The 14,428-nt window shown below is 38.4% G+C and overlaps 1 protein-coding gene across 1 annotated transcript in view; it reads left to right on the top strand.

The window, feature by feature from the left end:
- Positions 1 to 14,428, top strand: part of LOC100705237 (receptor-type tyrosine-protein phosphatase gamma) — a 127,493-nt gene that overhangs the window by 67,460 nt on the left and 45,605 nt on the right. The window contains exon 3 of the mRNA XM_005453547.4: positions 3,648 to 3,827. Coding sequence (XP_005453604.1) covers positions 3,648 to 3,827 — 180 coding nt within the window. The remainder of the gene's footprint in view (positions 1 to 3,647; positions 3,828 to 14,428) is intronic.

Here is a 14,428-nt window from a genome sequence, read left to right as displayed (position 1 = left end):
GAATCCCCCGGCGAATTGTAAATGTGAGCGGTGATTCATAGCTGTTGAACCATGCTGTGATTTTCCGTTTAAACTGGAGATATTCCTGAGATAGGAGCTGTTACATAAGCGTAAGTCATTTATTTTTGTTTGTCAAATATATGCTCATAAAATCCAGTATACTCATTGAACTACCTGACGGCACAAAAGATTTTCAGTAGAATAAATGTGACATGTAGCATATTGCAGGAGCTCTTCTCACAGAGCCACATACTCGGTGTAGTTGAAAGTACCTATAGTGTGTAATGTTTCAGATAAATCATTTCACCGCATTTTGGAACCAGTACCTTTTTTTAATTTCTTCACCTCAGCCTTATAGAGAGGCAAGGCTGCAATGAGAAAGGCTTAACCGCTAGGATTATAGTCATTCTGATGGATGGTGATGAGACAGATTAATCGACTGCTGTGTAACCCGCACTTATCTGATTTTAGCACTGCTCCTCCCTTTCTCTTCTTGAAAGGCTGAATTATTTCTCTTGCAGTAAATGGGATGTAATGTTTGTTTCACTGGAAAATTAGCAAAAGATTACACAGTTTTACACTTCGAATGAAAGAAACCTATGAAACAACACAGTCAATCCAATGTGCTAGTTTAATAACATTAACACCTAAACTTTGACTGAATATCATATTGCTTACCAACAAAAATTCAGTTGTTTTTATATTCTGTGGCATTTTGAAATATGTTATCAAGGTCTGTGAAGCCTTGTGGATCTCAGTAACATCTGAAATTTGTTGTCGCTTGCCACGATTCACTCAAGGGGGAGAACGGGAAAGCAAGAGAATGGGGGTTGAAACCGCCCACTGCAGAACAGTTTTTAGGGTGATGTATTTTTTAATTTAATTTTTTTTCCATCTGTAGCTTTGCTAGCCCCTACAGCTCGCTTTGTCGGTTAGGGAAATGGTAAGCATTCAGAGCAGCTGAAGACATTTCAGACCGCTCTGCCAAAGAAAACATGCATTTTCTGCAAACACAAATGGGATTGAAGCAAGTCGTAGCCTACTGTACGACTACCTCAAATGTGTACAATTTTATCAGCAACGTTGGTAACCAAACATTTTCAATCTGAGAACCATATATAATTACACCTCTGTATACTACCACAGTTGATTTTAAATCAAACAGCCAAGATGTGATTGAACTGTAGATTTTTAGCTTTAATTTAAGAGGTTTACACAAAATATTGCTGTAACTATTTAGAAATCACACGGCACAATTTTTATACAGTTCTCCATTTCCAGTGTCTTAAAAGTAAATGGACAAAATTACACATTTTAAATGTAGGCATTGTTTTTAATACTTGGATGAAAATTCTAAGCTTTCAGTGACTGACATCTAGAACCTCCTTGAGATGCTCTGTTGGGTTGACATCACGTGACTGACTCGGCTGCTGAAGAATATCATGACGTTTTTTTATGCGCCGAGAAGCTCTTGGGTTGTTTTTGCAGTGTGCTTTGGGTCTTATCCATTTGCACTGTGAAGCTCTGTCCAATCAGTTTATGTAGCTTTTGGATGAATCTGAGCAGAGAGCATTGCCCTGTACACTTCAGAATTCATCCTGCTACTTCTGTTAACAGCCTGGTTTTGTTGGCAGTCATGCATGCCAGTGCCATAACATTGCCTCCAATATGATTGACAGATTGATGTGTTATGCTTTCAATCATGAGCTGTTTCTTTCCTTCTCCGTTCTTTTCTCTTCCCATCATTCTGACAGAAGCTACAAGTTGTCTAAGTCTAATCTGTCCTTCCTGTTCTTGAGTGTAACCAGTGGTTTGCACCTTCTTGGAAGTGATTGTTACAATTTTGAATGAGATTACCTACTTGAAAGGTTGTCTTGATTTAGATTGAGTTAGATGGATTTTCTTTAACCAATGAAAGAATTTTGATTCTAAGCATTAGGGGGTTTTTTTTCTTCCTTTTTTTAAATGAAGCAGTATGAGAATTCAACTGCTTTGTGATCGCAAGGATGTTTTTGCTCTGGTTTGCTTCATAAAATCACTTTGAATTGCTAGATATTTTGCCTTTGCCTTAGTAGCAAGCAGCTTTTTACATTATAGGACGCAGTTGTTTCATTGTTGATGGGAAATTTAATAGATTACAGAGCTTTAATTTAAAAATTAGGTTTTAAAAAAATGCTCTTGATAGAGTTTGATAGAGTAACTACCTTAAGATACAAGTTAAACATGATAAGGGAAAATGTACATTTTTACACAAAGGCTCAACAAACCTTTGTGCACATAACATTGTATTGCATCATGGTCGACATTTGCTCCAATTTTATGCAAATCCTTTCGGAATTTATGATTGGCAAGCAGCTTTCACTTGCTTCATAGTATTACTGGTTTTTCATAATGGAGTCCTCTTTCATTTGATCAAATATTAGGCTTTATATTGGTACAAATACATTGGTAACTCTACAATCATGACTGATAAATATAATCCCGCTCTGTAGATGTAGTCATTAGTTAGAAATGTAGCTCCAATCCATTTAAACATTTCACTATGATTCAGACCTTATTATACTATACTCTTGTAGGTGGTCTTGTGAATTTGGTGGACAAATCAAAGATATTTCCTTGATTTTAGTGCACTTTTCAGAACCTGGCCCTTTTTATTGGAGCAATTAATAAAGCAATTTCTCTTCTTGCGTCTGCACACACTTCAAGTGCATATTTGTCCTCTGGTCGATATGTTAAAACTGATTGTTTCCAAATAATCTTAAATGTCACACTATCATTTTAAGAGACTTGAGCACAGCCTCATTGGCTGCAAGGTATTTAAATGCAGCAAGGCCTAAAGCCACCCTTGATTCGGCGCGTTCTCATGGAGAGGAGTTCTTATATCTTTTTCATGAGCCTGTAGCAAAGTTGCCCTATGTCTGTGGGGAATGGGATCATGAATATTGTGTTAACCCAGAAAAGTTAAAATCCATGCATGCTTCCTTGTTCCCCTGATCCCCTCAGCTTTTGTTGTTGCATTGGCCAATTGTACCCGAGAAGAGATCAAGGGGACCCCTGTCGGTTGTGGATTATTCCTTTGTAGCGCCGCCACTGTAGGGGATAGAGGATTAGAAAAGTGCAGACAGTGGATGATGATGTTACAGGAAGTTCGTTTTCAGCACACACAGCAGATTAATGGTTAATCTGGAGTATTTTCTGTTGAATATGTTTAAATATTTGTTGTAGGTTTTTTCTATTTTTTTATATATTTTGCTTTGTTTTAAGGATAGAAGGAGAGATGGATGCCCATCAATTCTGTGCCCACTGTAGGCTCAATTTCAATTAGTGCAGCACGATGGGATTATGCTTCCTATGGATATTTATATCATATACATAGACAATTAAGACTGGAATTGCCTTTACCCAGATGATGAATTTTCATAATGTTTACATGTTTTCCCTGCAGTGGGAGGGTGGGGTGCGACCAGATTTAGAAGGCACTGCAGCTCAGTGAATATAGCACAGAATCCTTATTGCTGCTATTCCAGTATTATTGTCAGGGTTTCTATGTATGTGTCAGAGCCAGTATGCTTAGACAGATGTGATTTCTAGGGGCTAGTCTGCATTGTGCATAATCATCATACATCTTGTGTCTTTTATTTCTGCAGGAAGCCATGGACCTCGAGGCTGGGCAGCCTTATACCCAGAATGTGCCGGAAACAACCAATCACCTGTGGACATTGCAGATGAACAAGCTCAGATTTCTCAGGAGTACCTGAAGCTGGAGCTCGACAAGTTCAACACAGAGTCCTCCAACCAGACCACGATGAAGAACACTGGAAAGACAGGTTTGCAGTAGAGAATTTGTTTATCCCTCATTCAAAAAGCAATGCAGCAGTAATACCAATCATCTTTCATTTCTAAGAGTGCTATTTTGAGACATGGCATGTGATGGTTATACAGTCAGGGAAAAAATTATTTGAGCCCCAGCTGATTTTTGTAAGTTTGCCCACTAACAAAAAATGATCAGTCTATAATTTCAGTGGTGGGTTTATTTAAACAATAACCATAAAATCCAGAAAAATGCATTTCAAAAAAGATATAAATTAATTTGCATTTGCATGAATGAAATAAGTATTTGCAAAACATGCTGTAGTACTTGGTGGAAAAACAATTGTTGCTAATCACAGAGGTCAGACCAGTGTTGTAGTTGGCCACAAGTCTTGCACACATCTCGGGGGGGATTTTGTCCCACTCCTCTTTGCGGATCCTCTCCAGGTCATTAATGTTTCGTGGCTGATGTTTGACAACTCGAACCGTCAGCCCCCTCCACAGATTTTCTATGGTATTAAGGTCTGGGGACTGACTTGGCCACTACAAGACCTTAATATGCTTCTTCTTCAGCCAATCCTTTGTTGCCTTGGCCGTGTGTTTTGGATCACGGTCATGGTGGAATACCCACCCACGACCCATTTTCGATGCCCTGGCTGAGGGAAGGAGGTTCTCACCCAAGAGTTGACATGCCCCATCCATTCTCCCTTTGATGCGGTGCAGTTGTCCTGTCCCCTTGGCAGAAAAACGCCTCCAAAGCATAATGTTTCCACTTCCGTGTTCGACGGTGGGGACTGTGTTCTTGGAGTCATAAGCAGCATTCTTCCTCCTCCAGACACGGCGAGTTGAGTTGAGGTAAAATAGCTCGATTTTGGTCTCATCTGTACACAACAATTTCACCCAGTCCTCCTCTGAATCATTGAGATGTTCAGTGGAAAACTTCAAACGGGCTTGTACATGTGCTTTGTTGAGCAGGGGGACCTTGCAGGCACTGCAGGATTTCACCAAGAAAACTGTGTATTACCAACAGTTTTCTTGGTGACTATGGTCCCACCAGCCTTAAGATCATTGACAAGTTCCTCCCAAGTAGTTCTGGCCTGGTACCTCAACGCTCTCATTATCATTGAAACTTGCGTGAGATCTTGCGTGGAGCTCCAGACCAAGGGAGATCGGCAGTTATTTTATGGTTCTTCCATGTGCGAATAATCGCACCAACTGTTTACACCTTCTCACCCAGCTGCTTTGTGATGGTCTTGTAGCCCATTCCAGCCTTGCGTTGGTTCACAATCTTGTCCCTGACATCCTTGGAAAGCTCTCTGGTCTTGGCCATGGTGCAGAGTTTGGAATCTGGACAGAATGATTGCTTCTATGGGCGGCTGTCTTTTATACAGGTAACGAGTTGCGAAGGCTCCCAATGTCAGCTCGTTACCTGTATAAAATACACCTGGGAGCCATAAATCTTGCTGATTGATCAAATACTTATTTTGTTCATGGAACTTTTTGAAGTGCATTTTTCTGGATTATTTTTTTGGTTATTGTTCCTGTCTCTCACTGGTCAAATAAACCTTCCATTGAAATTCTCGACTGACTTACAAAATCAGCTGGAGTTGAAGTAATTTTTTCCCTGACTGTATACAGTGGCTTGCAAATTTTGAGTACCCTTGGTTAAAATTTATCTTCCCGTGAATACACAAATAGATGACGTGATTTTCAAACCAGATACATTTCTTTGATAATTTGGGCAGGATTATTTAATCATTTCCATCATCTACTGTTCAAAATAGAGGGGAAACCCGAACCTGAAGCATGAAACTGGGCATGGTCGGCTCTTAGTAACATCCCTTCTGGCAAGTATCGTAGTTTGTAAACACATTTTTCAGCCAGCTTAGAGTCTTTCATTTTAGGTGTGCTTTTTCAACCCTTTCCTTTACTAAAGTTCTGTGAGAGTCTTTGACCGTCTTTTCTTTTGTGATCCACAGTTGGGGTGGCTGTAAGGGCCTGTGCTTCTTGAGATACTCCACTGTGGATTTTAAAGTGTGTTTAGGATCATTATCCTGTTGTAGAAGCCATCCTCTTTCCTACTACAGCATCTATACAGATGGTCTCGTGTTTGCTTGCAGAATTTGCTGGTATTTCATTGAATCCATTCTTCTCTCTACCACTGAAATGTTTCCCGTGCCACTGGCTGAAACACAAGCCAAAAGTATGATCGATCTATCCCCTTGCTTAGCAGTTGCTACTGTAATGCATTTTTTTTTTAATGAAATCCTGCACAAAACATAGCTTTGCTTATTGCAGCCTCAAAATGATTTTTTTAAATTTATTTTTTTAACCTTTCCAGTCCACGGAACTCGTCTCTAAAATGCTTGTTTAGCTGTTTATTTGCAGATTTCCAAAGCTGACTTTTCTGATAATGATGCATGAAAGTTTATTTTTCCCACCTGACATTTCCATAAAGCTCACATTCTTATAGCAGTTCTTTCTGAAGAAAAAAAAAAAAGTTTTCTGAACTTATATTGACCCCTACGGTTCCTGTTCACTGCAATTTCTTAATTATGTTATGAACTGAGGAAGTGGCTACATGAAAACCCTTTGTTTCTTTCCTTCTCCTGCTTTGTGGAGGATTTTAGCTTTTAGCACACTAAAACGCTGCTTGGAGGAGCCAATTGCTTCTGATTGTTGGGACAAGGTTTGAAGAGTCAGTGTATAGTTAAAGCTTTGATATTTAAATCACCTGGCCTTTCCTAAGGATGATTGTGAAAAAGCCAATTCCCTAAAAAGCTAATTTATCTCCGAGACCTTGATAAAAGATATCTGAGATCTCAAATCTCTCAGGGTGTAGAAACAGTTATGTGGGGCTCTATCTTTTTTTCTCCTGTGCTTTAAAAAAAAAATGCAAATTATCTTTTACTTTACAGTATGTGGAAATCATTCATCTTCTACTCACTTAACTCTTTACAGTAACGGGAATTACTGACCAGGGAAACCCAGAGTTTTGCATGCTACTGTTATTTTATACAACATGACTTAAGATTGCTTTAATATGTTTTATCTGTAGTTTTTTATGAGCATTGGGAGTAATACTACAATCATACAGCAGGAAAATCCTCATCTGGAAATATGGGACTCTTTGATTTGCAGGATCATTGTAATCATGCAGCTTCACTTTGCATGTAATCACTAGATTAGTCAAAATGTGGTCATTGTGTCTAGAAACTGCTTTAAAATATAATTTCACTGATGTGATGCAAGACTGAAGTTATCCAATATGATATCAAAATGTAAATCTTTAAGTGATTAAAAAAATTGCATGTGTGCATGTTAAACACAGGAATTTAAGCATGTGGATTTCAGAGATTTTATACTTGAAATGTCAAATTTCAAACCACAGCAGCACAATCACTGAAATGACACTCAGTAGTATCTGCCAAGATTTCTGTACATCTATCAGTGGATCCAGAGATTTCTTTGTTATTGGCTCTACTGTACTCCTCCTCTGCTCTGCTCATTCTCTTTGTGTTCAGTGCCTTGTTTACAGATGCATTTTGAAGTTTACTTATTAAGAGCTACTTCAAACCGTAAACCTTTTTTTTAATCCCCCCACTGAGCAAATCCGTGGACCACTGGTGTGAAAACCTTGACCCTAATTGATCTCTGCGCTTTTGGCACGGTTTCTCTCTGCGAGTAATGTCATCCTTTGCATTTGATCATAATGAGAGTTGTTAGCCTCCATGACAACCAAGGCCACTGACACAGCCGAGCAATGCTGCGGGGTGCTTATTTACAAAAATGGAACTAACACGGCTGGGTGCATTTTTTGGACGTTTACAGTACAAAGGGAATTTTGCATTGTTAAAGCACTGTCCAAATCAGGAAAATGAAACTATACTGCCACAAAATATTACAGTGCAAAAGCTAGTTAGATGAGGTCTACTTAATGTTTTTTAGCACATTCATGTCATTGTCTCATGAAATTGATTTAATCAGTTTCACTTGAATGGAGGTTTTTGGATTTTTAATTAGAGGACAGGTTGACTTGAGTGATGAATTACTGAAAATATTACATTTCCAAGATGAACTATATAGTACTATGCCTCTAGAGCCACTCATTTCTTTATATTTTGTTTTCAAGGCACCACACTCTTTTATTATTTATTTATTTTTTTTAAGTAGTCTTCATCAATAGTTCTCATCAATAGACTTTCTGAAGGTCTTTGAAAAAATAGTCAAGTTCCAAAGAAAAAGTTTCATTTTCAGTCGAGTCCTTGTTCCTGACCATTTTAAGAGGACTGTGGTTTTTTCTCTTCTTTTTTTGTTTGTTAAGCCACTTAACAGTGACCCATGAAACACTCAAACATAAAAAACCCCACCTGACTCAATGGATGAACAAGTGTTGTGTTTACACATAACAGACAACTTAGCAAAGAACCAATTTTAAATTATATCTTCTCTTCGTTACTGTGTTTTTTGTCTCATATACTGTATTTACATTTACCACATTTTAAAAACAAATTGCTGACCAATTTCCCATTTTCCTAGCAAAATCTAAAGAAATGAGGAGCAGCTCGAAACTTTTGAATAGCACTGTACATGATTTTTCTTTTGAAATGTGTGAAAATCAGATTTGTATGGATGGAGGTATAGATTTCTTCCAACCCTAAAATATATATATAGATAAATAAATAAAAGAGAAGCTCAGAACATGTTTAAAATTGGTGTGTAAACTTTTATTAGCTTCTCAGAGGCCTTGAAATCATCACTTGAAATATTTTCACAGGGTGAGGTTGTTAATACTTTATTGATCAAACTATTCAGCAAAGTTGTGCATGAAGATTACTTTTTGGCCTTCACATTCATCGTCTTTTGTTTTCCACATCATTACTTGTTGCATCCTTGATTTGTTGTTTACTCGGTCTAGCTCAGTCAACAGAATAGCAGGAATACAATCTTTTGTTCTTTTGATGGTTCTCAATTCAGCCTATGCCTGAGATGACTAAGTTTATCAAGTGCATTGATTGTAGTGGTGCTGTGGGTCTTGGTTTCTTGTTATTGCCACTAACTCATCTTAATAAGTAGAGTGGTCCTTTATTCCTGACCTGTGTCAAATGTTAGTATTTTGTATCCCTTCTCGGCTTGGCTGCAATATGACAGCCAAGCCTGTTAGATTATCACAGTTTTTATTCGAGGCTCTTCAGGTTTCAAGGTCTGCTTCAAAAGACTAATGCAGGAGGTGGCATTAGTGTCAAATCATTAGTCTCCGTGGTATAACCTTCAGTCAAAAGTGCATTACCATATGGCCATTTTGTGTGAATAAGTGATGTTTAACTCCAGTAAAAAATGGCTTGTATTAATAAGATTTTTTTTAAATTATCTACTTCTAATTTTGTGTTAGTCCTGCTTTTTCTTAGCCAGTTTTGTCAACAGAAACTAATTTTGATCATAAAGCTAACACAATAAGTCATAGCAGTTTTATGTTAACATGGATATTTTTTTAACGAGCAAATAAAAATATTGTCAGTTCCATTCATTTTTTTTGTCAGTGTTTCAAATAACTTTAAATTTTCCTTTTTAGCATTTACATTTGGCATATAAACGCGCACTAAATGAAACTACTATGAAGTTATAACCTCTGCTTAGGACCTTTTATCTTTAGCGATAGCTTTTTACTGTGTTGTAAAGTTTTGATAGTTTCATCCTCTTTGCTTACAGCTCGGTCACACTAGTGTAAAAACAGAACGTCAGCCTCCTTGAAACTAGGAAAACTCGATGGTTTCCTGGTGATCATATGTATTTTATTTTTATTTATTTAAAAATAAAATGGAGACCATCAGAGACTGATTGCCAGTCCACCAACTGGTTGCCCAGAGGCTAAGCATGCAACACTGTTAATCACTTTGGATAGCAAGGCAGTTGGACAGGTCGTCTGTTGGGAGGCAACCTAACAAATACAGTGGGCCCTCGTTTATTGCGGGAGTTAAGTTCTAAAAATAACCTATAGGTGAAATCCGAAAAGTAGTCAATTTTATTTTTTACAATTATTATAGCTGTTTTAAAGCTGTAAAACTCCTCACTACACGCTTTATACGCTTTTCTCAGACATGCATGAACATCTTCACACTTTTCTCTCTTGGTGTCTTTGACGGTGCAAAATGTTTAGTTGACATTGTTGTTTGTTGGGGAAAAAACTTACAAACGCTAGCATCGCTAGCGATGAAAGATTTATGTAAATTTGACAAGCCGAACGCATTCTGTACTGTACAGGAGACACGGCACGAGATTGATTGACAATGGTCTACAGCCAATCAGGACGCAGAACACAATGTGCTGTTTTAAAAAAAAATAAATAAAAAATTTTAAAAATGCAAAATTGCACACAAAAAAAAAAACGCGAAACAGCGAGGCCGCGTTATAGCGAAGGACTGCTGTAATCGTAGTCCGACTCAGACTGTCTGTGGTCACACTCACAGACACTGGCAAAGGTTTGCAAAAAGTCACCATCAAATTCAGCCTGTGCCAATGAGCACAACTCGTCTGACACGTCTCCTTGCAATCGGGGATTGGACTCAACTGGTCGCAGCTAGTTGTGTTCTGGTTTTATGCCAAGATAAAAGACTGTCATTTTGCTGTGAAATCACCATCTTGCAGCAACTACACCACTACCTGTAGAGGAATTTCAGTTTCAGATCTTCTGATCTGACTTGAGTCTGATTTTAAGTAGCTAATCTGAATTTCTGTATGTGTAGTTGGCAAAACATTTTGAACAGACTGCTACAGATTTGCAATTTTTAGCTGATTTATCACATTTAATCGCTGCATTATCACAAACAGTTTGCGTGATTTTGGCCGTGCTGCGGTCTTCAAAGGCTTTTTGTGAATGAAAACTAGTTTGGCAAACTTTTTTTTTTTTTTTGTTTGTTTGTTTTTTTGTTCTCATGAAGGTTAAGATGTTCTAAATCATCATTTTGATCCATGATAACCTGTTTACATTTCCCTTTTTGTCATCCTAGTTGTTGATATCATGAATTACAACTACATTGCGTCTATACACCGAGTTTGCTCCATCTCTGTCCATGCTGAGACATCCTGAAGTTGGAGCCTTTTCAACTTGACCAAACTTGTTTTATTTTCCCTCTAAAAGAAATATCTTGTTCTTAGGAGCAGATTGTTCCACCATGTTCATCAGCTAGCCGCTAACTGTTCCTGTCATTTGGAGCTGAGCTGGTGGAGTGTAGTATGTTTCACAGTGTTTTTGCTGAAAGCAGTTGCCTGCTGATGCTAAAAACTGAACAAAACATTAAAGTCTCAAGAATGAAAGCTAAACAAAAGCTGACACTTTGTATAGAGCTCTGTGAAGGAAAAGGCAGCTGCAGATTTCAGGCACGTTTGTCATTTTTATTGACTCATTTCATGTTGTCACGTTTGGTTCTTGTGTTATTTGACACATTATAATTGATTTAATGGCACAAATACCTTAAGTTTGAAATTGGCGTTTAAAATGCAATACTTGTGCAAAGTGCTCGTGAAATTTGAGCATTTTCCTCGAGATCAATGGCCCGATTCTTTCGAGCGTTGCGTTTTTCAACCCATCATCGCCACCAGGAGGTGCTGGAATCAAAGTGCCGAGTTCCTCCAGGGAGTGGCTTTAACGTTTCACTATTTAAAAGTCAGTGTTGTAATTAAGAAGTGAGTGAATAGATCTTAAAAGTTCATTGCGATTGATTTCATGGCATTCCCTTGTGCCTTGACCTGCTTTGAGATCGGGCTGATTGGCTGCCATTCACGCAGTATTCCTCAACAAAACATTTCTCAGTAAAATTTCAAACAACTCCCAACCAAATTCATGGGGAATCGGAAGGCCCCAGAGACATTTGCATTGATCAAGGATTTACTTTCACACACACTCCCCTTCTTTCACAGGCTGTGATTCAAGGTCTTTTTGGCTTAGCTTCTAATTCCTCCTCTGCTGTTGGAGGGTTCAAACACACGCAGGGCCGCATTTTTAATGAAACTCCCAAGGCCAGCCAGCAACCCCTTTTCTTGGCTTTCTTGTGTTGCACACAGGATTACACTACTTCAACAACGGCAGTAACAGGGATTTATTACCGTCTATGTAAATGTTTTTTGCGGTTTTGCAAAGCAGTTGCACATTATGATAATGCCGTGGGTAGTTATTTCCTGTGCAGATTGATCCTTCACTTTGACCTGATGCTTTCAGTCTTGGAAATCTCCGGCATCATTTCTTCTCCTTCATGCTGTGGGCCTTCAGCTTAAGCGGCACTGGCACGTTAATACTGCTGGCAGATTCTTTCTTGCCTCACGACAGGGGCTCGGATCATCCCTCATCACACAATGTTCTCCTCTCTTCAGATCGTCTTGTCTCTTGGTTCTTTTTCTCAAGATCTCGTACTCATTTTCTTCCTGGTACCTGTCACTGGTCTGTTTGAGTTACTTTGATTCCATTCATTCGCTCGGCACAAACTTGTTCGCCATGTTATCTGTTTACTGACAATCTGTGTTTGCTTGTTCAGATGCTCATCCTCCTAGTTTGCTTTGTGAAATGATTAAAAGTGGGCTGTTCTTATTCACAGGCTGACTAAATCCTCCTGTAACTAGAGGGATCAACTGACGGAGCACCAGGTCTAATCTGGCTAATGATGTCAAACATAGATGTGGTAAAGGGCTGTAGATGCATTAGCATATAACCTCAGCCAGGACAGTGGGAGGGATGATAATCTGCCGTGTCATGGTGTTTCAGATGCTGTGGAAATTTAACACAGCTTAAACTCAACATTACACGATCTTTCTGAGTGTAACAGCAAGCAGAGAGTCTGAATTTTTAAGGTGAATCCCAGTGGCTGCAGATGCATGAAAACATAAGAACATTTTTTAACTTCTGAAGAAGGGTTGCAGATCTTCCGCTTGCATACCAGCCTTTGAGTTAGATATTTAAAGTTTCCATTGATGCGTAAGGTTGTAATCTGAGCATTCTATACTTGCCAGTTACTTCATTAGGTTCATTTTCTTGTTGTAGGGTCTTTACCTCACAATATAAGGTGCCTTGAGACGACTATAATTTGGTGCCATATAAATAAAATTGAATTTAATGAATCAGCCAATCACACATCTGCATCTCAATGCATTTAGGCATGTGGACATGGAGAGGATGACCCGCTGAAGATTAAACTGTGCAGAATGAGGAAGAAAGGTGATTTAAGTCACTTTGAATTCATCATGGTTGCTGGTGGCAGATGGGGTGGTTTGACTATTTCTAGACTTTATAGAAAATGGTGCGAAAAAGAGAAAATATCCAGTGAGCGGCAGTTATCCAGTTATCGGTTTGAAAATGGCTTGCTGATGCCAGAGGTCAGAGGAGAATGGAAAGGCAGCTTCAAGCTGAAAGGACGGTAACCGCTCTTAACAACCAGGGTATGCAGAAGAGCGTCTCTGAGAATATGAAACTGAGGCTACAATTCGTACAGGCTCAACAAAATTGGACAATAGAAAATTGGAAAAGCGTTGATGATGAGTCTCGATTTCAGCCGTAACATTCGGGTGGTGGGGTCAGAGGCTGAGGACGATGGTGTAATAGTGTGGGGGATATTTTCTTGGCACACGTTTCAGGACCCTTGGTACCAACTGAACATGATTTAAACGCTTACATCAGTATTGTTGATAACTGTGTTCATAACCTTGCATCCAGCAGGATAAAACGACGTTCACCAAGTTTAAATGATCTCACACTAGTTTCTTGAACATGAACATCAAACTGTCCACAAATGCCATCCACAGTCGCCAGATCTCAATCTGACAGAGCACCTTGGATTCATGGATGTGGCTCCAACAAATCAACAACTGTGTCACGTTACCTTATTGACAAGTAGTTTGTTAAAAAGGTGAAGAATTTCCACATTGAATAATTTTGGTGCGCTGCCCGTGTGAGGCTTTTGATACAACCAGCTTTCTTTTTTTCTCTCTCAAATACCAACATGGTCCATAAGTATCAGTTTTTGCGTATGATATTCTCGATGTTTAAGTAATTTTCTACATAGTTTAACTTTGCATAAAGTTCTCAAGCTGGAAATATTTTTATACTGCTTCATTTTCTGACTCTTAGGCTTTTGATACTCAGTTCAGAGAACATTGGCAAAAAAATGTCTGTATTGAATACCGCTGTGAGTTAATTACATCCTGCATGAAAACCCTGATAGAAATGGCAGGCTCATAGGGAATGTGCTAGTTCATTCTGCAATAAAATCATAAGTTTAGATGTAAATTCAAAGAGGTAGCAACAACATTCAGATGAGCTTCTAGAAATAGATTAACTGATTTTTTTTATTTTTTTTGTGGCAAATTTACAATTGTAGACATGTTAAAGTCACATCAATGTATGTAAGCTAATTAAATTCTATTACTTAAATAGTATTGTAATGAACTTATCTAATATAGAACGATTTAAAATGCTACAAAAAGCTTAATTTTCCCCACAAAATGTAATTAAAGTTTGCTTGCAGAAACTGTTTATAATCCTTTGAGAGAGAATGCAATAATGGCTGCTATTAAGCAAAGGCAATGGCATTAAAGCCTTGTGAAAAGCTAGCGCACGGAAGGAGCTCACAAT

The sequence above is a fragment of the Oreochromis niloticus genome, linkage group LG5, assembly GCF_001858045.2.
Source record: "Oreochromis niloticus isolate F11D_XX linkage group LG5, O_niloticus_UMD_NMBU, whole genome shotgun sequence".
Classification (NCBI taxonomy): Eukaryota; Metazoa; Chordata; class Actinopteri; order Cichliformes; family Cichlidae; genus Oreochromis; species Oreochromis niloticus.
The sequence above is the reverse complement of the archived record's forward strand: the minus strand, read 5'-3'. Positions and strand labels throughout refer to the sequence as shown.